The 25,968-nt window shown below is 51.3% G+C and overlaps 3 protein-coding genes and 1 non-coding gene across 6 annotated transcripts in view; 2 read left to right on the top strand and 2 right to left on the bottom strand.

Annotated features, from left to right (window-relative positions):
* The window catches only part of Stx1a (syntaxin 1A), a 28,031-nt gene extending 22,737 nt beyond the window's left edge, over positions 1–5,294 (top strand). For 2 of the 3 annotated variants that reach the window (XR_005491588.2, XR_005491589.2), the window contains exons 9-10: positions 2,961–3,154; positions 3,984–4,021. Coding sequence is in view for 1 of the 3 variants with exons in the window: in NM_053788.3 (NP_446240.2) it covers positions 3,044–3,154; positions 3,984–4,061 (189 nt within the window). In the remaining 2 variants the exon portion in view is untranslated. Of the gene's footprint in view, positions 1–2,960; positions 3,155–3,983 lie in introns of all 3 variants that reach the window. The other variant, NM_053788.3, reaches the window with a different exon arrangement.
* Positions 5,295–6,510: 1,216 nt separating this feature from the next.
* On the bottom strand, positions 6,511–17,718 carry Bud23 (BUD23, rRNA methyltransferase and ribosome maturation factor). The gene is made up of 12 exons (NM_001135743.1): positions 17,649–17,718; positions 17,519–17,556; positions 15,137–15,232; positions 14,960–15,042; positions 14,641–14,737; positions 12,194–12,290; positions 10,754–10,804; positions 9,958–10,043; positions 9,449–9,494; positions 9,131–9,189; positions 7,056–7,145; positions 6,511–6,970 (listed from the first exon to the last, which is right to left on the bottom strand). Exons 1-12 carry the CDS (start codon positions 17,694–17,696, stop codon positions 6,916–6,918), a joined length of 846 nt encoding a protein of 281 aa, NP_001129215.1. The 5' UTR covers positions 17,697–17,718; the 3' UTR covers positions 6,511–6,915.
* LOC120096124 (small Cajal body-specific RNA 20) lies at positions 7,522–7,654 on the bottom strand. The gene has a single exon (XR_005492150.1). It is a non-coding gene; the product is annotated as a small Cajal body-specific RNA 20 (non-coding RNA).
* Positions 17,719–17,870: 152 nt separating the features above from the next.
* On the top strand, positions 17,871–18,950 carry Dnajc30 (DnaJ heat shock protein family (Hsp40) member C30). Its single transcript, NM_001109024.3, has one exon. The coding sequence runs from the start codon at positions 17,885–17,887 to the stop codon at positions 18,542–18,544; it is 660 nt and encodes a 219-aa protein (NP_001102494.1). The 5' UTR covers positions 17,871–17,884; the 3' UTR covers positions 18,545–18,950.
* Positions 18,951–25,968: the final 7,018 nt, after the last annotated feature.

The raw sequence follows: 25,968 nt of genomic DNA, 5'->3' as shown, positions 1-25,968 counted from the left end.
CGTGCCCATGGCATAACATATATTCACTCAGAACTTGGTCTACTCAGGGCTTCCTTTGCCCAGACACACGTGTATGGCGGAAAGGGACCAGCTAGGAGGGGCTCCCAGGAGCAGCAAGGAGTGACGTCCAGCTGAGGGACCAGCAGTACCAAGAGCTCAGTAAGAGGCTAAGCTTGAGGAGACAGGAGGGCTGAGGGACCCAGGGAGTGGTCAGGGCCAACCCAGAGTTGGAGACAGATGATGTGGTAACGGGTAGTCTCATATACGCCAGCCTCAAATTTACATAGCTTAAGACTACCTTGAACTTTTTTGTTTTGTTATAATTTATTTGTTTTTCATTTTTTTTTTTTTTGGTTCTTTTTTTTCGGAGCTGGGGACCGAACCCAGGGCCTTGTGCTTCCTAGGTAAGCGCTCTACCACTGAGCTAAATCCCCAGGCCCTTTTTTCATGTTTTTTTAAGTGTATGAGTGGTCTGTCTTCGTGAACACCTGCATAGCAGAAGAGGGGATCAAATTCCTTTGTAGATGGTTGTGAGCCAACATCTGACGCTGAAACTCAAACTCCCAGACCTCTAGAAGAACACCAAATGCTCTTAACTGCTGAGCCATCTCACCGGCCCAATCTTGGACTTTTTTAAAGAATTTTTTTTTCTTTTCTTTTTTTCGGAGCTGGGGACCGAACCCAGGGCCTTGCGCTTGCTAGGCAAGTGCTTTACCACTGAGCTAAATCCCCAACCTCTTAAAGAATTTTTATTTATTATTTTAATGCGTGTGGGTGTCTTGTCTGTATACATGTCTGGGCACTAAGGCCTGGGACTCCTGGAGGCCAGAAGAGGTATCTGATTCCCTGGGACTGGTGTGATGGATGGTTGTGATTTGACAAGTGGGTGCTGGGAATTGAACCAGTGTCCTCTGTGACAGCTACCAGTGTTCATAACCACTAAGCCATCTCACCAGTCTAACACTGAACTTTTTTATTTAAAAAAAATTTTTACTGAGCCATCTTACCAGTCTAACACTGAACTTTATTTAAAAAAAATTTTATGTCTGTGTCTGTCTGTGTATCTGTGTCTATCTGTGTATCTGTGTCTGTGTGTCTGTGTATCTGTCTGTGTCTGTGTAGCTGTCTGTGTCTGTCTGTGTCTGTGTGTCTGTCTGTGTCTGTGTATCTGTCTGTGTGTCTGTGTATCTGTCTGTGTCTGTGTGTCTGTGTCTGTGTATATGTCTCTGTGTATCTGTCTGTGTGTCTGTGTATCTGTGTCTGTGTGTCTGTGTCTGTGTATATGTCTCTGTGTAGCTGTCTGTGTCTGTGTAGCTGTCTGTGTCTATGTAGCTGTCTGTGTCTGTCTGTGTATCTGTCTGTGTCTGTGTGTCTATGTCCATTTGTGCTCAAAGGAGAGAGTTTCTGGCTTGGTGACATCAGCTTTTATCCCCTAAGGCACCTCCCCTTCTGGTCCTTGGACTACTGTCCTCTTGGCTCTCATTCCCAAACGATGAGGCTGTATGACAGTATTCAGTCGACATTGTGCTGGAGATCAAATGTGGGCCCTCCCAAAACCGAGTCACATCTCCACCCCAGCCCTTCGCTTTTGTTTTGAGGCAGGGTCTTCCTCTGTAGCCTTGGCCTCAGACCTGTGGCAATCCTCATCGCTGAGAGCTGGAATCACAGGGGCAAACCACCATGTTTGCCTTCGTTGACGTGGATTTTACCGTTGACTTTTTAGTTTTGGTTTTGTTTTGTTCTTTTGCCTTTGTGAAATAATCTTGCTGTTTAGCCCAAGCTAGACTTTGAACTCGGGATCCTGTCTGGGTCTCCTCGGTGCTAAGATTTTAGCTGTTACCACACCTGGCTTTGTCGAGGTTTTGTTATTGTTTGTTTGTTTGTTTGTCTGTCTGATTTGGTGATGGTCTTCAGGGACATTGTGTGTTTATGATTTCTTTTACCTTTATAAAAAAGGGTTTTGCTGGGCTGGAGAGATGGCCTCAGTGGTTAAGAGCACTGACTACAGCACTGACTGCTCTTCCAGAGGTCCTGGGTTCAAATCCCAGCAACCACATGGTGGCTCACAACCATCTGTAATGGGATCCGATGCCCTCTTCTGGTGTGTCTGAAGACAGCTACAGCTATATATAATAAATAAATAAATAAATAAATAAATAAATAAATAAATAAATATTTTTTTTTGGTTCTTTTTTTTTTTCGGAGCTGGGGACCGAACCCAGGGCCTTGCGCTTCCTAGGTAAGCGCTTAAATATTTTTTAAAAAGAAAAAGAAAGGAAGAAAGAAAGAAAGAGAGAGAGAGAGAAAGAAAGGGTTTTGCTATGTAGCCCAGGCTAGTCCTGAATTCCTGATCTTCTTGCCTCAATCTCCTGAGTGTTAGGCTCACAGATCATGCCTGGCTAGACCAAAGGTTCTAGGGGTAGGTGTGTTATGAGCAGTGGGCAGGTCTGAGAAAACTGTGCCAGGTTCTCCTGAGAAACCCTGAGGAGAAGACATCAGACTTAGGCTGAGATCCAACATGGTTGTAAGTCTTGTGGGACAGTGTCACACTCAAATGAAAGACATGGGATCCGAAGAGGACTGTGGGGGCTGGGCAGAGAGTTTCAGCATCTGAAGACAGCAGACATGAGCTTTCTGGAACTGTCCCCCAACCACTGAGGCTTGCCCATGCTCTTCTGGTAAGCTTTGGCCAAGGAGAAGTACAGACTGTGACCCACCCACTCCTGCCCTGCCTTTGCCTGGCATTGTCCATTTCCTAGGGTCACAGCTGACTACCCCCTCTGCATGGTCCTCAACCTTGTCTGAGACTGCATGGCCAATTCTACACCCCAGGATGGCTGCTCTTTGGGACGGGTGGGAGCTGCTCCTGGCATGTTGTACTCAGGCCTAGTGGCACAGGTGAGAAGCTACGTGCCCTCCTCACACAACTCTTCTCTCCCTCTCTCTCTCTCTGACTTCAGAGTACTTTCCTCAACCCCTACCCTGCACCCTCTCCTGGTCCTGAGGAGGGAGGCCTGGACCTTGGGTGCCCCTGGCCCTGCAGGGGGAGATGATTGACAGGATCGAGTACAATGTGGAACACGCTGTGGACTACGTGGAGAGGGCCGTGTCTGACACCAAGAAGGCCGTCAAGTACCAGAGCAAGGCACGCAGGGTCAGTGGCCAGCTCCGCCTAAACTCATACCCCAGAGAACCCCCAAGCTGTGGGATCCTCCTCCCCTCCTACTTGTCCCATTTTCAGAACCTCCAACCATAGCCTTCACTTCTCCATCAACACTCCATTCTAGGCCATTCCTGATACTAGTCCGGCCCTCCAGAATCCAGCGCTTATTTTACAGATTTTTGGTTGTTTTGTTTTAATTTGTTCCATATTGGGGTTCCATATTGCGGATGGAACCCAGGATCTAGGAAATGCTAGACCAAAGCTCCACCACTGAGCCCCGCCCCCAGCCCCTCACTGGGGGATTCTAGGCAGGGGCTCTACCACTGAGCCCCGCCCCCAGCCCCTCACTGGGGGATTCTAGGCAGGGGCTCTACCACTGAGCCACGCCCCCAGCCCCTCACTGGGGGATTCTAGGCAGGGGCTCTACCACTGAGCCACGCCCCCAGCCCCTCACTGGGGGATTCTAAGCAGGTGCTTTACCTCTAAGCCACGCCCCCAGCCCCTCCCTGGGGGATTCTAGGCAGGGGCTCTACCACTGAGCCACGCCCCCAGCCCCTCCCTGGGGGATTCTAGGCAGGGGCTCTACCACTGAGCCACACCTCCAGCCCCTCACTGGGGAATTCTTGGCAGGGGCTCTACCACTGAGCCACGCCCCCAGCCCCTCACTGGGGGATTCTAGACAGGGGCTGTACCACTCAGCCATGCCCCCAGCCCCTCTCTGGGGATTCTAGGCAGGGACTCTACCACTCAGCCCCAGCATGAGCCCTCATTCCAGTCTCTCCCACTGCTCTTCTGAGGCCTTCCTTTTGTGTCCCTGCAGAAGAAGATCATGATCATCATTTGCTGTGTGATTCTGGGCATCATCATCGCCTCCACCATCGGGGGCATCTTTGGATAGAAACCACCCCACCCACGGCTCCATTCTGGATGGGTCTCCCTGAGGAGGCCCCTGGCTGCTGCACCTAGCTGGGTTGCCCTCCCCACTCCTGCCTTCTGGCTGGGAGTCCTTTTCCCTCCCATCCAACACCGCTCCCTCTCTGCCATGAGGCTCCCGTCCCCACCACCCTGCCCCAAGCCGTGTCGTGTGCATGATCTTGTGACAGTGTGTGTCTGTACAGGAGGCAGAGGGGAGCAGGATCGGGAACAGCCAGAGGGGCTGGGTACAGGCCAGTGTGGGCAAGACTCGGGCCCTGGCCAGGTCCGCCTTCCTTCAGGCCTGGGGCCTACGCTTCCCTGGGACTCAGGCTCCTTTCTGGACCCCAACCTTGCCCTCACTCGCCCTGCCCTCTGGCTTCCTCAGCTCTCCCCACCATGCCAAGGCACCTGGAGGGTGGGGACCAGCTGGTCACATGGTGCTGCTTTTCAGGTTAGGGGTGGGGACAGCTCAGCACTGAGTCTTTGTTAGCTGCCCACTGCCAGGATGCTCAGGGTGCCACGGCTGCTGGTGTGCTAGGAGCACCCAGTACCCCTCTTTGGGCAAAGCCTGACAGTGTCTCTGGCCTCAGCTGCCCTTACCACAGCCCTGGGAGTCCTGTTCCTGGGCTGGGCCTGAGCCTAGTGATCCTTTGCTAAGAAGCTCAGTGGTGCCATCTCCAGCCTTGCTCTGAGCTGGAGAGGTGGAGCAGGCCATAGTCCTCTGCCCACAGTCTCTAACGGGCATGTTAAGTCGTGGCCGGAGTTGCATGTTAGGGACAGCGGTTCCCTGCTCCCTTTCTGCTCTGAAAAGCCAGGTGTCACTTTGGGCCTGCAGTCTCACCCTGCCCTGTCTCCCATTGATGTGCCACGTGGTGTCAGGTGTACTGGATGCAGTATTCAGCAGCCAGCTGGGGAGGGGGCTCCCCACTTTCCTCCCCTGCCAACTTGGGGCTTCTCAGAGTCAAAAATGTACCCCCATGCCCCAGGACCCCTTTCTCATCCACAGGCAAGGAGTATGCATGCGACTGCATGCAGCGGGAGCTGGGGCCGTGTCTGTGTGCCCCTTCCCCTCCGCTTTGCTCCTGCCCAGTGACTGACCACTGTCCGTGCTGCCTTCTCTCATGGCCACTTCCCTTTACCCCGTCACCAAAGGTCTCGGTACAACCAGCTGCCCATTTTGTGAGATTTTTATGTAGAATAAACATTTGTATCTGGAGTGAGCCTCTGTTTGGAATTTTTCTTTTCCCACCTGCAGTGTAGGGGAATCAACCCTGGAGGTGCCGATGGGGACGAGGCTCAGAGATGGAGGATCCCTCCGTCAACACACAGGCCTTCATTTGCCTCTGGGTGGTCAGTGGGTGACATCTGGGCTTTTGAGACAAGCCCCAAACCCCACATCCTTACCTAGGGGGAAGCCAATGCCCTTGCTTATCAAAGGCAAGGTTCCAGGTCTCACGTGTACATGAACACTTAGCCAGCATGCATGCATGTGCCTGAGGCCCTCAGAGGTCGGAAAAGTGGGTTGACTCCCCTGCAACTGGATTTGTGGATAGTCTCAGTCCCCATGTGGGTGCTGGGAACTAGTTCCAGTTTCTCTGCATAAGCCATGTCTCCACCTCAGAGATCTTGGTTTTTAAGTTTTTCTTGTTTCAAGCTAGGATCTCACTAGGTAGCCATAGCTGGCTGTTCTGGAACTTACTATATAGTCTAGGCTGGCTTCAGATTCAGAGATGCGCCTGCTCTGCTTCCCAGGGGCTGGGACTAAAAGGGAGCACCACTGTACCTGGTGATTTATGAGCATGTGTCTGCCATATGAGTGTGTTTGCCTGGGGTGGCCGGAGGAGAGTGTTGGATCCCCTGGACCTGGGGTAATGGGTGTTCTGCGCTCACAACATGGGTTGTAGAAACCAAACTCAGGTCCTCTGGAGGAGCAATAAATGATCGAAACCACTGAGCTATCTCTCCAGTCCCTTCAAGAAAAAGGTACATGGGTGCTTGAGCATGTATACATGTATGGGGAGATCCAAGGACAACTTTGGTCCTCGCCTTTTACCATGTTCAAGCCAGGTGAGATATTTTGTTCCCTGGGTATAGCTGACCTGGGAGTTTCGGGGGATGGCTGCTGGATCCCACACATCCCAGAGCCTGAGGCCACTAAATACTAAGATATTTAACATTTCCCACTTGAGGCAAGCGGCTTGGGAGTTGCAGAGACCTGAGGCAGTATACACTCAAATTCCCAAACCCCATTCCCAACATGTGTACAAAGTGACATGCAAGATGAGTTCAATTCAGGGACCCACCTGTGCCCTAAGCAAAAGAATGCTTCTGTCTATTCCAGGCCTGTATATCCAGTTCTTGCCTGGGAGCCATGCAGTGGTCCCCAACAGAGGAACCTGAGACACTAGCTCAGGGGAAGCCAGGGACACCAGTTACTTAGAAAGTAATTTAATGCATTTAGGACAAAATAAAACATTCTTAGAAATGTTTTTCCTTTTGGTTTTTAAGACAGGTTTTTGCTGTGTAGCCCAGACAGGCCTGGAACTTTCCAACTTCTTGTCTCAGACTCCCGGGAGGGTGTTGCGATTATAGGATGTGAGCTGCCAAACCCAGATCCCTGCAACTCTTAGTGAAGAAATATTTTGAGAGCGTCCCAACTCTTCTAAAATACTATGTTGCTAGCTGCTGAGGTAAACAGTTCAATCCAGAAAATTCCTGAGGCAGGTCCTGGGTTGGATAGCGCCCACTCTGAGCAGAGTGGGTGGCAGGACCGTCTGCATCTGCAGACTGGATGTGTGTGGGTGGCCAGGCTCTCCGGCTGATCAGATGTGGCTCCCTCAGAAGCGGGGCTTGCGCTTGCGGCCGGTGTACTGCGTGTCAGGTCTGACCTCCCTGCAGATGGACGGACAGACAGAATGGGCTCAGGGGCGGCCACAGCACCCCTCCCTGCCCGCTGTCCATGCCAGCCTCTACTCACTTGCCCTGGCGCCTGCGCCTCTCCTTCTTCTCTAGGACCCACTCCCGGCTCTTCTTCACCAGGTCTCTCCGGGCCTTCTTGTGTGGAGCCCTGGCCAGAGACAGAGAGGTGGGTTGTGGGGTGGGGATGGCTAAGCTGTGCTCAGGGGCAGCCCAGAGGCTCCATCTTCCTTTCTGTGATTTCCACTCTGGACTCCTCAGCAATAGGACCAAACCTGGCTTAGCAGAGCTGTGGCGTGTGGTCTGTGCCCCTGCAAGGTGTCACTGGGTGGATGGCCTGGTGTCTAACACACACCTGGTGCATGGGTAACTCCAGGAAGCAGTAACTCAGAAGCCTGGTAGTGCCCAAGGGAAGCCACGGCACCTTCCCAGTCCAGTGTTGCCACTTAAGGTGCTCCAGGCTTGAGAATTCAGTGTGACTATGGAAGCCAGTGTCCATCCCACCCCCACCCCACTCAAGCGTCTATCAATGTCTGAGGCCGGAAAACAAGACTGCCCGCTCACAGCAGTCCTGACGAGAATGCTCCTCACAGACTTGTCTTGGCCTCCAGCCCTGGCCAAGGAGGAATGTGATCTCCATGGCTCAATGGACAAGAGGCCTGAGGAAGACAGGGTGCCCGCTCACCCAGCCACAGCCACATTCCCGTGGGCTGCTGGGATGAAGTGATGAAGGAGAATGGCCGGCTGCTTCAGTGTAGGCTGAGGCCCCTGGGTGCTGACAAGAGCCAGGGCCTAGCCTTGCTGAACCCTAGCCTGGCAGAGCAGAGGCCCATGAGCTACTCGGCATGTGTGGCAGGGCAGGGCTACCCAAGCCACCAGGAAAGAAGGCAGGCTACGTGAGGCCAGAAGGGTGCCACGGAAGGAAGTGTCAGGTTGGTAGAAAAGCCAGTCAGGAGCCTGCCCCCCTCTGTGACCAGGTGAACAGCAGGAATTAGTGGTCAGTTTCGGCAGCACAGCGCCACACCACCACGCACGCTGTGGGATGCGTAAGTGTGGCTTGTGACCGGATCTGGGAGGTTCCTAGCTGCCAAGAAGACAAGGAAGGAAGCAAGGGACTAAGCGGGGTGAAGAAGAAAGGAAAGAGGGATGGAACAGCCCAGAAGGACAGGATGGGCTGACAACCAACACCGCGCTGATACCGGTGTGAAGCTAAGGGACCCTACAGTGCATGCAGGGGCTTGGATGCCTTGGGCTTCCTCTGCAAAGCTGAGTAGAAACATCTAGAAGAGTCCTAATGCGCAACGGGGAATGAGCAGGGAAGGTAAGGAAGGACTCTGTGTGAGCGAGGGTCAGGGGTCAGGCTGGGAGAGCCTGAGCAAACGTGTGGGCAGCGCGAGTGGGGATGAACTGGGAGGCACCAGACAGAGGAGTCACAGAGGTGGAAAGGAAAGAGGAAGTGACCAAGGGCGCCCGGAGGGAGGCCATGTGGAAACCTGTTTCTTCTCTTACTGAAACAGAGACAGAAATGGGGCAGGTGAGACGGGGCAGGTGAGACGGGGCAGGTGAGACGGGGCAGGTGAGACGGGGCAGGTGAGAGGCTCAGAAGGTCCTGTGCTTGCTGCGCCGGCCTGGCCCCTGACCCACAGGGTCCCCTACTCATTCCTCTCAGCTTTGCAGAGGAAGTACAGAGCGCCCAATCTCTGCATGGTCCTCATGCCTCGTCCTCACACGAGGGTCTGTTGGTGACACATGCTTTCCGTAAGCTGGGCTGTGTGGAACAATCTGCATATCCGTCCCCATCTGTGGGGAGCTGTGTGTGGACGGGGAGGACTCGGGAGGGTGGGGATGAGGATGCAGGAGCCCAGGAAGGCTGAAAGTGGCTGGAGGGATGGTATGGGGGACGTGTAATGGAGCACCCTGCCCAGTGCGTCAATACGGGGCACGCGCAGGCTCACACAGGAAGCTAAGGCGCCGTGGCTGCCCCGGTGCTCTTCCTGAAGAGGGGCAGACACAGTCCAAGAGGCACATCTGGTTCTAACATCTCTTTGGTGCTGCAACTGTGTCTAAGCTAAGGCTGAGGTGAAAGCGGAGAGTAACGGCCCAGCCCTTGCCTGGTCCCCGCACCTTCCACCTTACCGTTCACTGGTGAAAGCGGACTCGGAGGCCTGGTCTGCTTCCTGACTTTCAGTCAGCCCCTGCAGGAAACAAAGCTCTCAGGTCACCCTGTAGCTCACTACTCAACACAGAAAGAAGAGCATCCAGGCCTGAGTAAGCCCAGTAGGCCTGAAGACAGGCCACAGGGGTGGGAGTTCCCTCCCAGGACCTGCAGAAGTCTCTCTCAGATAGCTGGCTCTGTATGCAGAGAACTGGGAAACCCTGACCATGGCAGCCCTCCCAGCATGCTCCTGTGTTGGGAAAAGAAGGTACGACCTGAAGACCAAGGCTCTTCCTTACCTTTGGCAGGGAGGTGGAAGGCCCAGAAAACAGACAGAGGTAGAACCTGAAATGAGAGAGGGCAGGAGGAAGCCTGGCTCACAAGGCCTAGCAGCAGCACAGGGTCCTTGTCCTACATTGTTGTGGCCCTGCGCACCTACCCAGCGTTCCTCTGGCTACATAGTAGCCTGAAAGGGCCCCAGCAATATGGAGTCAGGTCTTGGTCCCAGCACTCGCTGTGTATGTGTGTACACACGAGGTCAGAGGTCAGCCTCAGCTGTCATTCCTCAGGCACCACCCATTTGTTCTTTGACAGGGTATCTCACTATCCGAGAGCTCAGCAAGTAGGCTAGGCTGGCTGGCCAGAGTCCCCAGAGATCTGCCTAGCTTCATGTCCAGGGCCCTAGGATCACAAGTGAGCACCACCATGCCTGGCTTTTAACATGAGTGCTGGAAATGGGACATCAGGCCCTCAAGCTTACAAAGCAAGCTTCACCCACTGAGCCATCGCCCCGGGCCCTGGCACTTACTTCTTTGCTTTGGCACTGTTGGGGAAGTCCACCACCACACCGCCAGTGAAGCCTGCTCTCGTGGCCTGGGTTGTGATCAGCTCCAGCTGAGGAGATAGGGTCAGGGAACGATCAGAGGGACAAGAGGGACAAAAGCTGGAGATATTCTCAGCCCTCACTGGTCAGAATCTAAAGCCTTCTCTAGCTCGACCTTTCTGACTCCAGATGCCTGGAAAGCCACCAAGGCAGAATTCAGGCTGTAGCCATTCTCAGCAGCCCCATACTGAGGGAGTATCAGAACAAACCAGTTCTGTCCATTCCCACCATCTGCTCCAAGGTCCCATCTCCCAGCCCTTAGGAGATGAATGGGGTCAACTAGAGCTGACTTGGTTCTGATCCCACAGAATCCCTCTCTTAGGCCACACAGGACGGAGCTGCCGAGGTCCTCTTGCTGCCCCTAAATCCACTGCATTATGGGAATGGACAGCATCCCAGCAACGCCTCACAGCACCTTAACTCTCTTCTCTCTCAGAGCTTCAGATGGAGGCCAGGCCCAGTGCATGCTACATGAGACTGAGCCAACCACAGGCTCCCTACCATCTCACCTATCAAAGAAGACAGCACTTCGGCCTCCCCTACAAACACGCCCCCTCTCAGGAAGCCGCCTGGGGTCACAGTGCCACTACTAGGGTACCCTGCCCTTGTTTGACCAGGCAGCATGACTTCCATGTTCTGTCACATGCCCGGGCAAGAAGGCAGCTGAGTGGCGAAAACGTTGTATGTTCTCCCCTCCCCGAAGCCCTAGCTACCTGCTCACCTGCTCCGAGTTCTCGGGGTACAGCTGCAGGACAGCTCGGGCCCCACGGACCTGTAGGCAACAGAAATGTCATGACCACAGAAGTGTTCTGTGGAATCATGACCACAACACTCCTGTCATGGGCAAAGTACCACTCTCATGGCTCAGAATACTATCACCAACTAAAGACTCCTAACCTCTGGGGTGCATGTTGCTAAAGCAGACATCTAACTTACAGTTGCAGGAAGAAAAACTGGGGCCAGGTGGTGCATGTCTGTAACCTAAGCCTTCGGGAGGCAGAGGCAGGAGGATCACCACGTGCTCAGGTCTAGCCTGGTTTACACAGTAAGTCCCTGTCTCAAAAGAAAAGGGACGAGGAACAAAAATAACCCAGTTGGTGTTGGAATTAAAGGTGTTCGCCATGGGCTGGAGAGATGGCCCAGTGGTTAAAGCGCTTGCTGCTCTTCTGGAGGACCCGGGATCCACTCCCAACACCCATGTGGCAGCTCATAGCATCTACAACCACAGATCCAGGAGATCTGCTGCCCTCATCTGGACTCTGTAGGCACCAAGCACGAATGTGGTTCACAGACATATATGCAGACAAAACATTCACACACGTAACATAATAAAAGGAAGTAAGAGGAGAAAAAAAGAAACAGACCAAAAAAAAAGAGGAAAGGAAAAAGGTACATGCCACAATGCCTGGCATGATTCTTTGTTTTTTGAGACAGGGTTTCCCTATGTATCCCTGTCTGTCCTGGAACTCACTCTGTTGACCCGGCTGGCATCGACTCAGAGATCTGCCTGCCTCTGTCTCCAGAGTGCAGGGATTAAAGATATGCACCAACAGCCAGTAATAAAAAAAATTTTTTTTTTCAAAAGAGAAAGTTAGACAAGGGCTGGAGAGGTGGCTCAGTGGTTAGAACTGACAGCTCTTCCAGAGGTTCTGAGTTCAATTCCCAGAAACAACACAGTGGCTCACAGCCATCTGTAATGGGATCCTATGCCCTCTTCTGGTGTGTCTGAGGCTAGAGGCAGTGTGCGCACATGCAGAAAATAAATAAATCTTTGGAAAAAAAAATAAAAGGAGGAGCTGGGGAGGAACTTCTAGAGGACAGGGGCACTCTGGCAGGTGACCTCTGTGTGCTACACATGCCTCTTCTCGGTCAACTCAGTGTCTCAGATGCTGGCCATGCTGCCACACCTGGGCTTTTTTTCTTTTGCATTTTTGAGGCTTCTCTGGTTGACTTTGAGCTTCCTGTGTATCAAAGGCTGGCCTTGAACTCCCAACTGTCCATGGATTCCATGTCTATACAACCTGCGACTGAGTGTTCCACAGGCCGTGCTCCTTTCTTAGCAGCCTTGTCATGGATCCCTTCAACTTCATCCTTGAACTTCCAAGACAGGAAGAAGGACAGACAGACACGCATGCATGCAGAGGAAGGAGCTTATACTCACGAGGGCAGAGTACAGAGAAGAAAAGAAGCAGTAGAGGCGCCTGGCAGGGATGTCCGACTTCTTGTTTGCGTTGCAGAGCCACTGCACCGCAGAGATGCTGAAAAGGACGAGACCTCGTTAAGTGGGACCAGTGCCTTCCCCAAAGACCTCCAGGGGACTCTGCCGTCACCCGCACTGATCTGCGGCCTGCAGCTCACGCTGTAGAGGCCAGCCCACTCTTGGTCACTTCTTCACAACACAGTCCACTTGGGGAAAGAACTTACTTCCTTCAGCCATCCCAGGAAAAGGTTTTCTCAGCCAATGTCTCTGTGAACTTCCAGGTACCAAGGCCATGGCGGCCCACCTACCCCTTCATCCTCTCACACCAAGGGAAACCTGCCAGTCACTTAGCCCAGCCACTCAGCTGCCTGCCCCTTTACACCCTTCTGTGTATCTACTAACGCTCTTCAAACCACCCAGATCTCAAACCTTCTCCAGTTACGTTCTTCACTTCCGGCCTACCCCTCTCCACACCCGGCCACAGAATGCCATCCTACTGGCCTGGCATGAGCAAGGCCTTCAGTTTCATCTCCGACGCCACAAAACAAAACCGGCACATCAGCCAGGTGGTAGGCACATTTAATTCCAGCACTTGGGAGGCAGAGGCAGGTGGATCTCTGTGAGTGTACACAGGGGCTTTGGGCCGGATAGGGCTACATAGTAAGATTCGTCTTTAAAAACAAACCAGAAAGAGCTTGAAGGGGCTCGAGACCCCTTATGAACAACAATGCCAACTAACCAGAGCTTCCAGTGACTAAGCCACTACCTAAAGACTATACATAGACTGACCCTGGACTCTGACCTCATAGGTAGCAATGAATATCCTAGTAAGAGCACCAGTGGAAGGGGAAGCCCTGGGTCCTGCTAAGACTGAACCCCCAGTGAACGTGACTGTTGGGGGGAGGGCGGCAATGGGGGGAGGACGGGGAGGGGAACACTCATATAGAAGGGGAGGGGGAGGGGTTAGGGGGATGTTTGCCTGGAAAAAGGGAAAGGGAATAACAATTGAAATGTAAATAAGAAATACCCAATTTAATAAAGATGGAGAAAAAAACAAACAAACAAAAAAAAAACAGAACCCACCCCGCCCCCACACACAAACGCTTCATATCTCTCTTTTTTTTTTTTTTTTTGTTTGTTTGTTTTTTGTTTTTTTGGAGCTGGGAACCGAACCCAGGGCCTTGCGCTTGCTAGGCAAGCGCTCTACCACTGAGCTAAATCCCCAACCCTGCTTCATATCTCTTTAACATCATTGCTTTAACTCTGAGCCAGGACCTCAAGCAGCCTAGCCTCCAACTCATGTGGCACAGGAAGAGCTTGCACTGCTAATCCCCAGTGCGGGGATTACCACCATGTGCAGCAACAGCTCACACTTCCAACAGTAAGCTCAACACCGCAGAGCCGGGGATTAAGGTTCAGGGGCTGCAGTAAGCTCAACACCGCAGAGCTGGGGATAAGGTTCAGGGGCTGGAGAGATGCTCAGTGACTCAGAGTACTTGCTGCTCTTACAGGACACCAGTTCAGTTCCCACCACCCACACTGCAGCTCACGACCATCTCCAGTGGCAGGGGACTGTCCTCTAGCAATCACGGGACCAGGCAATCATGCGGTACATGCCCATGCACACAGGCCGACACATGCATAAAATAAAATAAACAAATCCTGCCAATGAGAGCTTGTCTGAGACTAGAGGCAGTGTCTGAGGAACAACCCGAGGGGGCTCTCTTGCCTCCACTTGTCTGTACCCACAAACACAACATACACACACAATTATTTCTAGCTGTCTTCATCCTTATAAATCTACAAATCGGGCTGGAGAGAAGGCTCAGTGGTTAGGAGCACTGACTGTTCTTCCAGAGGTCCTGAGTTCAATTCCCAGCAACCACATGGTGGCTCACAACCATCTGTAATGGGGTCTGATGCTCTCTTCTGGTGTGTCTGAAGACAGCTACGGTGTACTCACATATATAAAATAAAAATAAAAATCTTAAAAAAAAAATTTTTAAATAAATCTACAAATCTTAGACCATGTACATTTGATGAGTCACTGAGTCTGCATCCTGGTCCTTGTATGGAGAACAAATGATACTTTTGAAGAATCTCCTTTCTCTCCACCATGTGTATTCTGGACATCAAATGCGGATCTGCCAGGCTTGCTAACAAGCCGTGATCACTGAGCCAGCTCCCCAGAACACGTAAGTTTTTAAATGTGATGTAATGACTGCTATATAGCCAGGTTTAGACAACGTTCATCTATGAAACTAAAAGTGGACGGTAAAGAATGTCACCTGGGGGCTGGGGATTTAGCTCAGTGGTAGAGCGCTTACCTAGGAAGCGCAAGGCCCTGGGTTCGGTCCCCAGCTCCGAAAAAAAGAACCAAAAAAAAAAAAAAAAAAAAAGAATGTCACCTGATGCAGCCATCAAAAGAACCCGGTCTGAAAGGGACTCCCTGGCCCATGTCCCCTAGTAGTAGGTCTCCCTCTGTGTCGCGGTCCAAGGCGGCGTCTACATTGGAGGAAAAGAAAGTATGGGTACAACTGAGACAGACGGGTGAGGTGGGCAGGCCTGTGGTCTCAGTAACAGAGAGGCGGAGGCAGGTGTATCCCAAGTAGGGGACTAGCCTGGGCTATATAGCAAGATCTTATCTCAAACAAGCAAAAATCCAATCCACCTGTTCCACACAAAAGAGGAAGTGACCTTGGTCCAAGGCAGGGCACACGAACTTACCCAACATGGCAGGGCTGATGTCAATGCCCACCCAGTAGTGCCCCTCTTCTGAGATATAGTCTCCACTCAGTCCAGAACCACAGCTGGAATAAAGGAACCATCGGGGATCACACTGCTGAACAGCAGGGACCCTCCACCCTGACCTAGACAACTGGACCTGGGGTACCAGGGCCTTACCCGATGTCTAACAGATAAGAAGGCTGGCCCTCTGGCAAACAGAGGAGCTCCAGTGCTCGCTCAGTCATCTTGGTCTGGATGTCAATCATCCGTGAGCTGGGAAGTAGAAAAAGAGAGGAGCAGTTATGGAACTCCAGGTCGAGTTTCTCCTAGACCAAAGGAGTCAGGAAAATGAAGAAGCAATAATCAGCTAAAGGTACTTTTTCTACTTTAAGTTCTTTTTATTTCATTTAGCGTGTGTGTGTGTGTGTGTGTGTGTGTGTGTGTGTGTGTATGTGTGTGTGTGTGTGTGTGTGTACACATGGTACTGGAGGTCAGAGGCCAAGTTGCTCAATTTGGTTCTCTTCTTCCAACATGAATTTCTGGGGACTGAATGAACTCAAGTCACGAAGCTTGGGGACTACCCTGTGAGCTATCTGGCCAACCCCTGCCCAACATTTTAAACTCACAATTCTAACCTGAAATCAACAGACTCAAATGCAAGTATTAAAAGTAGCCCCGTGAGGGTTGGGGATTTAGCTCAGTGGTAGAGCGCTTGCCTAGCAAGCGCAAGGCCCTGGGTTCGGTCCCCAGCTCCAAAAAAAAGAAAAAAGAAAAAAAAAAAAAACTCAAAAAGATAGAGGTGTATCTCATTTTATTAAAAGGTGTTTGTTTCACATTTTGTCTCACACACACACACACACACACACACACACAGTGTATTAGTGTTTTGCCTGCACATATGTCTGTGTGAGGATGTCAGATCTTGGGAGTTAGAGATGGTAGTGGCTGCCATCTGGGTGCTGGGAACTGAACCCAGGTCCTCTGGAAGAGCCTTCAGTGTTCCTAACCACTGATCCATCTCTCCAGCAAAGCTGACGGAAATAGAGCCAATCACTCAGCAAATGACCAGCCAGTGACCATCTACAGCTCTACTGGGCCTTCACACCTTACTCCTTAGGACTGTGTTCTCTCAAAGAGTCACCTTCCATGCTTACTTTCACAAACAACATCAACAATGAACAATAAATGTTAGGGATGTGGCTCGGTGGTAGAGCACTTGCCCACAAGAGGCCCTGTTTGATCCCCAGTACCTCCAAAAAGCAAAAAGACTCATCTCAGTAGTGAAAGGTGTGTGTCTGGCCATACATCCCACCCCACCAGAAAATGAAAACCTCACAGCATTGGTAACCCTGAAAAATACAATACCAGGTCCCACAGAACCAGAACCTGGGAGGCAGAGGCAGGCACTTCTCTGTGAGTTCAAGGCCAGTCAGGGAGGTGAGGGAAGAGACAGTAAATCAGAGTGCAGTAGCGCAAGGCAGTGCAGGCCCATAAGGCCATTCAGACGTACAGAACTTTAACAGCTACTGGCTGCCATGATGAACAGAATGGTCACACATGGTCTTTCCAAAAATCAAGGTAAACCGTCCCATGGAACAGTGTTCTGCCCAGCCATACATGCTGGACCAGGCCTGCAATTTTAACACTTTTAAGGTGGAGACAAGAGGGTCAGGAATTCAGTCGTCTCCACTACACAGCAAGTTCAAGAATACCCTGGGCCATATGAGACCATGTTTCAAACCAACAAAACCAAATCAACTACCATGCAGAGGACTCAGACAAGGCTTATGTCAATGGTTACCATGACAACTCAGTGCACTCATGCATTTAAGTAAGGATCACGATAAACCCACAATGAGTATGTCCTCCTTCTAATAGTAATGATTCCTTCTAGGGCTGTAGCCTAATAAGAGTGCTTTTCAGAACCCTCCAGCGAATAGCTAGGGGTATGCCTCAAAGGTAAAACTTCTGTTTAGAGGACTGGAGAGATGGTTTGGTGGCTAAGGGCACTGACTGCAGCACTGACTGCTCTTCCAGAGGTCCTGAGTTCAAATCCCAGCAACCACATGGTGGCTCACAACCATCTGTAATGGGATCTGATGCCCTCTTCCAGTGTGTCTGAAGACAGCTACAGTGTACTTATATATAATAAATAAATAAATCTTAAAAAAAAAACCCAAACAATAAAAACCACTTCCACTTAGAATCCCCAAGCCAGGGGCAGGAGGTGAAGCTCAGAGACAGACCACTTATATAATATGACAGTACCCTATTCGTATCTTCTAACTATTGACTACTTTACCACATATTTAAAACACACTGTCAAACGACCAAGTGTAAACTGGAAATGAATATACCCACAGGTAGCCTCGGTAGCAAGACACAGACAGACAGACAGACAGACAGACAGACACACACACACACACACACACACACACACACACACACACACACACACACACACACAAATTCTACACGCTTTCTAAGCGATGCCCATAATCCGGGCGACTTGCGGATCCCGACCCCCGCGATGCCTCTTAACAGCCATGCTCTCCTCACTTGCGAACGTATTTCCGGGCTTCATTCTGGTCATAAAACTGTTGAGAATAGAAAAAACACATGGGGTTTGAAGGGAAGAATCCAAAATCAGTCATTCTAGAAAAAGACCAAGACCTGGAGGGGCTCTCACCAGCTCTGGCGGTCCGCTGTGTTCTGGTCTCCGGCTACGAGATGCCATCTCTAAGGGATGGCAACACGCTGGGGCCGGCGAGCACAGGCGCAATGTTTTGACGTCATCAACCTGCGATCGTCTCAGGCTAAACTTCCCCGCCTTTCCTTTTATTTGATTGGCTATAAAGCGGGGACGCCTCTAGCGATTCGAAGCCTCCATTGGCTGCCTCGGCGCCGCCCTGGCCCCGCCACAACATGGCGGCCGCGCGCTGCCTGGCGTGGCCGCTGTCATCCCTACGGAGATTGTGGCAGGTCCAGGGCTTGCCTCAAAGTTCGGCCACGGGCTTGTGCTCACGAGTGAGGACTTATTCACGCAACGCTCTCTATGATCTTCTGGGCGTCCCCTCCACCGCCACGCAGGCACAGATCAAAGCGGCGTACTACCGGCAGAGCTTCCTCTACCATCCGGATCGCAATCCCGGGAGCACCGAGGCTGCCGAGCGCTTCACGCGCATCTCCGAAGCTTATCTGGTCTTGGGCAGTACCATCCTCCGTCGCAAGTATGACCGAGGTTTGCTCAGCGACCAGGACCTGCGCGGACCTGGTGTCAAGCCCTCTAAGACGCCGGTGGCCGATCCCACTCCTCCCCGCCCTCCTCCCTACACCCCTAGGGCTCACGGTGGCTCTCGGGCTTCTCAAGGCGACGGCCGCACTATGTTCGATTTTGACGCCTTCTACCAGGCGCACTATGGAGAACAGCTAGAGAGGGAGCGTCGTCTGCGCGCCCGGAGGGAAGCCCTTCGCAAAAAGCAGAAGGACCACGCCAGCAAGGGGCCCCGCTGGGACGATACCCGAGATGCCACTTTCTTTGTCATCCTTTTCCTTATCTTCATCTTTGTCGGCTTTCGTATTTAATCGGAGAAAAGGAGAGAAAGGGATCCAGCCCAAGAAACCTGCTTTTCTTGACCTTTGAACTATTAGTTTACGATTGAATTGACTTTCTCTTTTGACCCTTCTGACACGTGATCAACACATCACTCTCCTTTGGTCCAGAAAAAGACGATTTTTCAGTGGCCAAGAAGTGGCCCCAGGATAGAGATTCCTTAAAACCACAAATTTAAGTGCTTTCCAGAATCCCCTGGGTGCCTGCTCATTTCTAGAAGTTGTCCTTCTGATGCCAACCCCCAGAACATTTCCAGAAGCCCTGTCCCCTGCCATCTGTCTGTATAATAGGTGGTGCTTCCCCTGTAACCTCTGAACAGTGCAATACGACTGGTTGTCTGACGCCAAAAAGATAAAATTCTTGGGGGCTCTTGTGAAATTTGTTTTTCTGTGTTACCCTGAGCCACAGGTGAGACTTGATCAACGATCTAGTTGACACTGGGGATGTAACTCAGTGAGGGCATGCAAAAGGCATGGGTTTAGTCCCCAACTTTGTTGTCTTCCTGTGTCCCCCTTCCCCACTAAGAAAAAGTTAGTGAAAGATTGCCAAATTTTTCCTCAGGTCAGTGCCACACCATTTCTGTCATGGGGGATGGAGAAAAATCAGTCTTAAGGATGGGGAATACAGTCCTGTGTCCATGTCCATATCTATCTAGGGAGTGACCTTGGGGGAAAGTGCTATGTGAGCCTAACAGCAGAAGGAGATGATTTTTTCCTCCTAAGGTCTGTCCCTATTATTCCACAGTGATGACGTAGGGTGGTATTACTGGGGCCAAGTTCATCTTGGGGACAGTGTGCCTGTCCTTGGTCTTTTACTAGCCGCTTGCATTGCTAAGTGTGCAGCCTGTTAACTGTGACGAGACTTGGAGCTTGAATTCCTGAGTGTGGCCTGTGCATCTGCAGTGCTGATCATAAGCACCACCAGTCAAATCCCTCTAATGAGGCTATTGGATTGTGAGTAATTTCTGCCTAGAAGAAGCAGAAGGCTCACTGGTCAAGGTGAAGGTTAGGCCCGTAATACAGGGAGGCTGAGGCTGGGGGATTGTGACCAATCACATAGCAGGCCTGCCTTTAAAAGGATACAAAATGACACACGGGGCCATGTGTAAAGCCAAGAGACTACAGACCCGCAGCAGAGTCTAGCTGTGGCTCAGTTGATAGGGCTCACCTTCAATGCACAAATCTCTGGGTTTCTCCCACAGCACCACATAAACCAGGCACCAGGATCTTGGCACATTTTGGAAACAATATCAACTATGTATCACAGACTGGCCTAGAACTTTCCATCCTCTGCCTCAGTCTCCTGAGTGCTGAGGCGTGGGCCACAGACCCACAGGGATATCGGAGGCTTTCGGGAGGATTGCCATAAAATGGTTCCCTTGGTAACATTGTATGCTTCCCAACTCCCAAGATTTTCCAGAGTTTTCTGGTCTCTCAAGAAGAGTAAACTTGGCAATGGACATAGGCTATTCCCCTACCCTGATGGTGGAGGGAGGGACCGTAGGAGTGCAAGCACATAGGAAGGCTGAGTGAACAGTGGGCATGAGGCTGAGTCAGGAAGAAAGGAGGTAACGGTGCACGCATCTGGGGATCTGTTCTTGCCAGACTGCTAAAATGGGCAAACTGAGTAAAATGCCTTTACTGATCACAGTGTTGATACAATTGATTTCCTTCCTTCCTAACTCCATCCCACGTTCCGGCAGGTCATCCACACGGTGCATCCTTGGCCTCTGTCACGGTTCCAGTATGATTCAAGACAGGACATGACAGCATTTATATAATCCCAGCCTGTGGCAAGCAGGCTGAGGCAGGAAGGTCTCCAGCTTAAGACCAGCCTAGGCTAAATAGTGAGATCCTGTCTCAAGAAAGGTAGGAGCTGGGCACGGTGCTCCACACTTGTAATCCCAGCACTGGGAAAGCAGAAACAGGAGGATCCCCCACAAGTTAGTGGACCATCGGGGTCTACATAGTGAGTTTCAGGCCAGCTAGGGCTACGTAGTGAGGTCCTGCTTCAAACAGAGAAAAGGGGGTGGGGTGGGCCGATGAAGTGTCTCAGGGGTTAAGGAGTTTGTCCCTAAGCCTAACCTGCGATCTATCCCTGGGACCTTCATGAGAGAAGGAGAAAACTTACTCCAGAAGTATTCCTCTAATCTCTATATATAAGCTTAGTGCCAAGTATGTGTATACCCATGTGCATCCTCACACCTCGGACAAGACAAAATAAACAAATAATGTATATAAATGTAAAAAAAATGTCGTGTTTGACTCAGGAGATTCCCACAGCACCACGAGAACGGCCACAACACTCATTTTGGGAAACGAGAGGTTCTCCCTATGTGTCTCCTGGAAGGGCACCAGAACCCATGAAGAGAGTGAAGCAACAAGTCATGGGCCTCCCTCAGCCATTGTGTTGAGTGGGTGAGGATGGAGAGAAGTGGGAGTGTTGCTCAGTGGGTAGAGTGCTTACAAAGCCCCGGGTTCCAGCTGCAGCACTGCATACACTGAGCTGGTGGCGCAGATCTGTAATCACAGCACTCAGCAAAGGCAAGAGGGTCCAAAGTGCAAGGTCAGCCCAAGATATAGAGTTCAAGGCCAGCCTCAGCTACGTAATAAATTAATTAAAGGAGTTGGGGATTTAGCTCAGTGGTAGAGCGCTTGCCTAGCAAACGCAAGAACCTGGGTTCGGTCCCCAGCTCCGAAAAAAAGAAAAAAAAATAAAATTAATTAATTAAAATGAATTAACAACAGATTTGGACAGCTCTCAGTTGAGCTTCCCTGTGATAAAGTCACTCTTGTCTGCCTGTGGGTGACATCATAGGAAGCAACATGCCTCAGACCCCAGGCGGGTTAGCTCAGATCAATTTGCAGCTCAGGTAGTATGCTATAGAGCGTCTGCGTTGATGAGTAGTGCCCCCTCTGTTAAAACCACAGTGTTAACTGGGAATGGAGTATGCATGAAGCCCTGGGTCCCATCTCTATCACGGCTCCAATGTGCCATTTGCAAATCCAGTACACAGCCTGGAAGAAGGACCAGAAGTTCAAGGTCTTCTCTGGATGCAGTTGAATAAGCCTTTAACGCCAGCATTCAGGAGGCAAAGGCAGGTGGATCTCTGTGAATCTGAGGCCAGCATAGTCTCTCAGAAATATAGCAACAACAGAAATTGAAGGTAGAATAGAATTTGGGCCTTGCAGAATGAATTTGGGCCTTGGAGGGAGCACAGTTCAGATACTAACACTCATAACAAGTGGTCTGTGACTCCTTTTCTTTTCTTTTTTTTTTTTCTTTTTTTTTTTTTCGGAGCTGGGGACCAAACCCAGGGCCTTTCTCTTCCTAGGCAAGTGCTCTACCACTGAGCTAAATCCCCAACCCCTTCTTTTTTTTAAAAAAGATTTATTATATATAAGTATACTGTAGCTGTAGTCAGACACACCAGAAGAAGGCATCAGGGGGTTGGGGATTTAGCTCAGTGGTAGAGCGCTTGCCTAGCAAGCTCAAGGCCCTGGGTTCGGTCCCCAGCTCCGAGAAAAAGAAAAGAAAAAAAAAAAAAAGAAGGCATCAGATCCATTACAGATAGTTGTGAGCCACCATATGGTTGCTGGGATTTGAACTCAGCACCTCTGAAAGAGCAGTCAGTGCTCTTAACCACTGAGTCATCTCTCCAGCCCAACCTGTGATTTGCTCCAAGAGATCCAACATCCTCTTCTAGTCTCTGTGGGTATTACACTCATATACATGGACATTGGACTTGTGCCCCCAACACGCACACACACAATTATAGTAAATCTTTAAAAAGATATAAGGTGGGGCTGGAGAGATGGCTCATCGGTTAAGAGCACTGACTGCTCTTCCAAAGGTCCTGAGTTCAATTCCCAGCAACCACATGGTGGCTCACAACCATCTGTAATGGGATCCGATGCCCTCTTCTGGTGTGTCTGAAGACAGCAACAGTGTGTACTCACATATATAAAAATAAATAAAATCTTTAAAAAAAAATAAATAAAAGGTTGGCCAGGTGCTAGTGGAACACACCTTTAATCCTATCACTTAAAAGGCAGAGGCAGGTGGATCTCTGAGTTTGAGGCCAGCCTGGTCTGCAGAGCAAGTTCCAGGACAACCTGAGCTACATAAAGAAACTTTGTCTCAAAACAACAATGAAAAAGAAGGGGCTGGAGAGATGTCTCTGAGGTTGAGAGCACTGACTGCTCTTCTAGAGGTCCTTTTTTTTTTTTTGGTTCTTTTTTTTTCCGGAGCTGGGGACCGAACCCAGGGCCTTGCGCTTCCTAGGTAAGCGCTCTACCACTGAGCTAAATCCCCAGCCCCTCTTCTAGAGGTCCTTGGTTCAATTCCCAGCAGCCACGTGGTGGCTCACAACTATCTGTAATGGGATCCGATGCCCTCTTCTGGTATGCAGACATATATGCAGGCAGAACACTGTGTACATAATAAATATGTCTTAAAAAAAAAAAAGGGAAAAAAATGAAGCCTTTGAGTCAGCTCAGGCCACACATGAAACAGTATCTCAAAACAGCCACATAAAAAGAGGAAAGCAGAAAGGGGAGGGAAGGGAAGGGAGGGAGGGAGGGAGGGAGGAAGAAACACATGTGTTACCCATAGAAATGGACTGCTTGCATTACCTCGTCACTGTGCTGACCCTGCAGGGATCTGACTGTGATATAATAACTCACGCGTGGGCCAGCGAGGTGGCTCAACAGGTAAAGGTGCCTGACAACCTGAGATGATCCTGATCCCTCGGACCCACTGGAGAAAGAGAACCAACTCCCACAGGTTGTCCTCTGACAACTCGTGTGCACACATATTCACACACACAAATAAAATTTTTTAAAAGAACCCTCATTATGTAAATAAAAATGAGTATAAATCTTAATATATAAATTTTGAGGCAAGTTTCTCAGTGTACTTTTGGCTTTCCTAGAACTAGCTCTGTGGACCAGGCTGACCTGGAGCTCACAAAGATGCGTGTGCCTCTGCCTCCTGACTGCTGGGATTAAAAGCAGGAGCCACCACCAACCAGCTTTAAATCTTCACTTTTTATTTCACTGCTGGGTATTGAACCCAAGACTTGCACATACTAGGCAGGGGCTCCACCACTGAGCCACACCCCCAGCCCCTCACTGGGGGATTCTAGGCAGGGGTTCTACCACTGAGCCACGCCCCCAGCACCTCCCTGGGGATTCTAGGCAGGGGCTCTACCACTGAACCACACCCCCAGCCCCTCACTGGGGGATTCTAGGCAGGGGCTCTACCACTGAGCCACGCCCCCAGCCCCTCCCTGGGGATTCTAGGCAGGGGCTCTACCACTGAACCATGCCCCAGCCCCTCACTGGGGGATTCTTGGCAGGGGCTCTACCACTGGGCAATGTCTATCCCTAATTTGTACTTAGAGTCCCAGGTCCTGAGTGTAAGTCACTTTAGTTAGAAGTCATTGATTGGTTTGTTATCATTTGTGGGGACATAGTATCTCTATGTAGCCCAGGCTGGCCTTGAGTTGTCGGTATTCCTTACAGGTACACTACAATCTCTGACAACGGCAAGGGCTTAGCCAAATGCAGAAGTCTGTGGTACAGTCACACCAACTCTTCACTCAACCCGGAGGGTAAAACTAGAGTATAAAGTGGGATAAAACCACAGTTAGAGCAGATGTTGGAAAGCATCTATTTTTCTGTTCTTGGGTGATTTGGGGCAAGCTCTTAGCCAGAGCTTTGCAGAAACCATACCCTGGCAGGCAACTGCTAGATTTGGTGAGCCTTGGTTGGCACATTGTTCACTTAGCAAAATATAGTGGCTCACACCTTTAATGTAAGCACTTGGAAGGCAGAGGCAAGTGGATCTCTGTGAATTCAAGGCCAACTTGCCCTACATAGTGTGATCCTATCGAGAAGGAGAGACATAGACAGAGACAGAGAGAGGTAGTGGTGGTGGAATAGTCTACTTAGTGACAGCATGTTTCCTACTTGAAAAATGAGGGACTCTGAGGAAAATGCATAGAAGTTGATTCCTAAAGAAAGCCATTGAAATGAGCCTTTCTGGGGCAGCACCATCCCAGCACCATCCCAGTGTCATCCCAGCACCATCCCAGCACCATCCCAGTGTCATCCCAGCACCATCCCAGCACCATCCCAGTGTCATCCCAGCGTCATCCCAGCACCATCCCAGCGTCATCCCAGCATCATCCCAGCACCATCCCAGTGTCATCCCAGCACCATCCCAGCACCATCCCAGCACCATCCCAGCGTCATCCCAGCACCATCCCAGCACCATCCCAGCATCATCCCAGCACCATCCCAGCGTCATCCCAGCATCATCCCAGCATCATCCCAGTGTCATCCCAGCACCATCCCAGCACCATCCCAGCACCATCCCAGCGTCATCCCAGCATCATCCCAGTGTCATCCCAGCACCATCCCAGTGTCATCCCAGCACCATCCCAGCACCATCCCAGCGTCATCCCAGCGTCATCCCAGCACCATCCCAGCACCATCCCAGTGTCATCCCAGCACCATCCCAGCGTCATCCCAGCATCATCCCAGCACCGTCCCAGCATCATCCCAGCGTCATCCCAGCACCATCCCAGTGTCATCCCAGCACCATCCCAGCACCATCCCAGTGTCATCCCAGCACCATCCCAGTGTCATCCCAGCACCATCCCAGCACCATCCCAGTGTCATCCCAGCACCATCCCAGCACCATCCCAGCATCATCCCAGCACCATCCCAGTGTCATCCCAGCACCATCCCAGCGTCATCCCAGTGTCATCCCAGCACCATCCCAGCACCATCCCAGCATCATCCCAGCACCATCCCAGTGTCATCCCAGCGTCATCCCAGCATCATCCCAGCACCATCCCAGTGTCATCCCAGCACCATCCCAGCGTCATCCCAGCACCATCCCAGCACCATCCCAGTGTCATCCCAGCACCATCCCAGCGTCATCCCAGCATCATCCCAGTGTCATCCCAGCATCATCCCAGCACCATCCCAGTGTCATCCCAGCACCATCCCAGCGTCATCCCAGCACCATCCCAGCATCATCCCAGCGTCATCCCAGCACCATCCCAGCACCATCCCAGCACCATCCCAGTGTCATCCCAGCACCATCCCAGCACCATCCCAGCATCATCCCAGCACCATCCCAGTGTCATCCCAGCGTCATCCCAGCATCATCCCAGTGTCATCCCAGCATCATCCCAGTGTCATCCCAGCACCATCCCAGCATCATCCCAGCACCATCCCAGTGTCATCCCAGCACCATCCCAGCACCATCCCAGCACCATCCCAGCGTCATCCCAGCACCATCCCAGCACCATCCCAGCATCATCCCAGCACCATCCCAGCGTCATCCCAGCATCATCCCAGCATCATCCCAGTGTCATCCCAGC

This window comes from Rattus norvegicus, chromosome 12 (genome assembly GCF_036323735.1).
Source record: "Rattus norvegicus strain BN/NHsdMcwi chromosome 12, GRCr8, whole genome shotgun sequence".
In the NCBI taxonomy this organism is placed as follows: domain Eukaryota; kingdom Metazoa; phylum Chordata; class Mammalia; order Rodentia; family Muridae; genus Rattus; species Rattus norvegicus.
The sequence above is the reverse complement of the archived record's forward strand: the minus strand, read 5'-3'. Positions and strand labels throughout refer to the sequence as shown.

Bases quoted from the DNA above. Each gene is read 5' to 3' on its own strand.
- Dnajc30 (NM_001109024.3), top strand. From the start codon at position 17,885: ATGGCGGCCGCGCGCTGCCTGGCGTGGCCGCTGTCATCCCTACGGAGA.
- Bud23 (NM_001135743.1), bottom strand. From the start codon at position 17,696: ATGGCATCTCGTAGCCGGAGACCAGAACACAGCGGACCGCCAGAGCTG. The intron at 10,805-12,193 runs GTGAGTATAAGC...TGTTGCCTACAG, and splicing joins CTTCTCTGTACTCTGCCCTC to GTCCGTGGGGCCCGAGCTGT. The intron at 10,044-10,753 runs GTGAGCAGGTAG...CTATCTCCTCAG, and splicing joins ACCCCGAGAACTCGGAGCAG to CTGGAGCTGATCACAACCCA.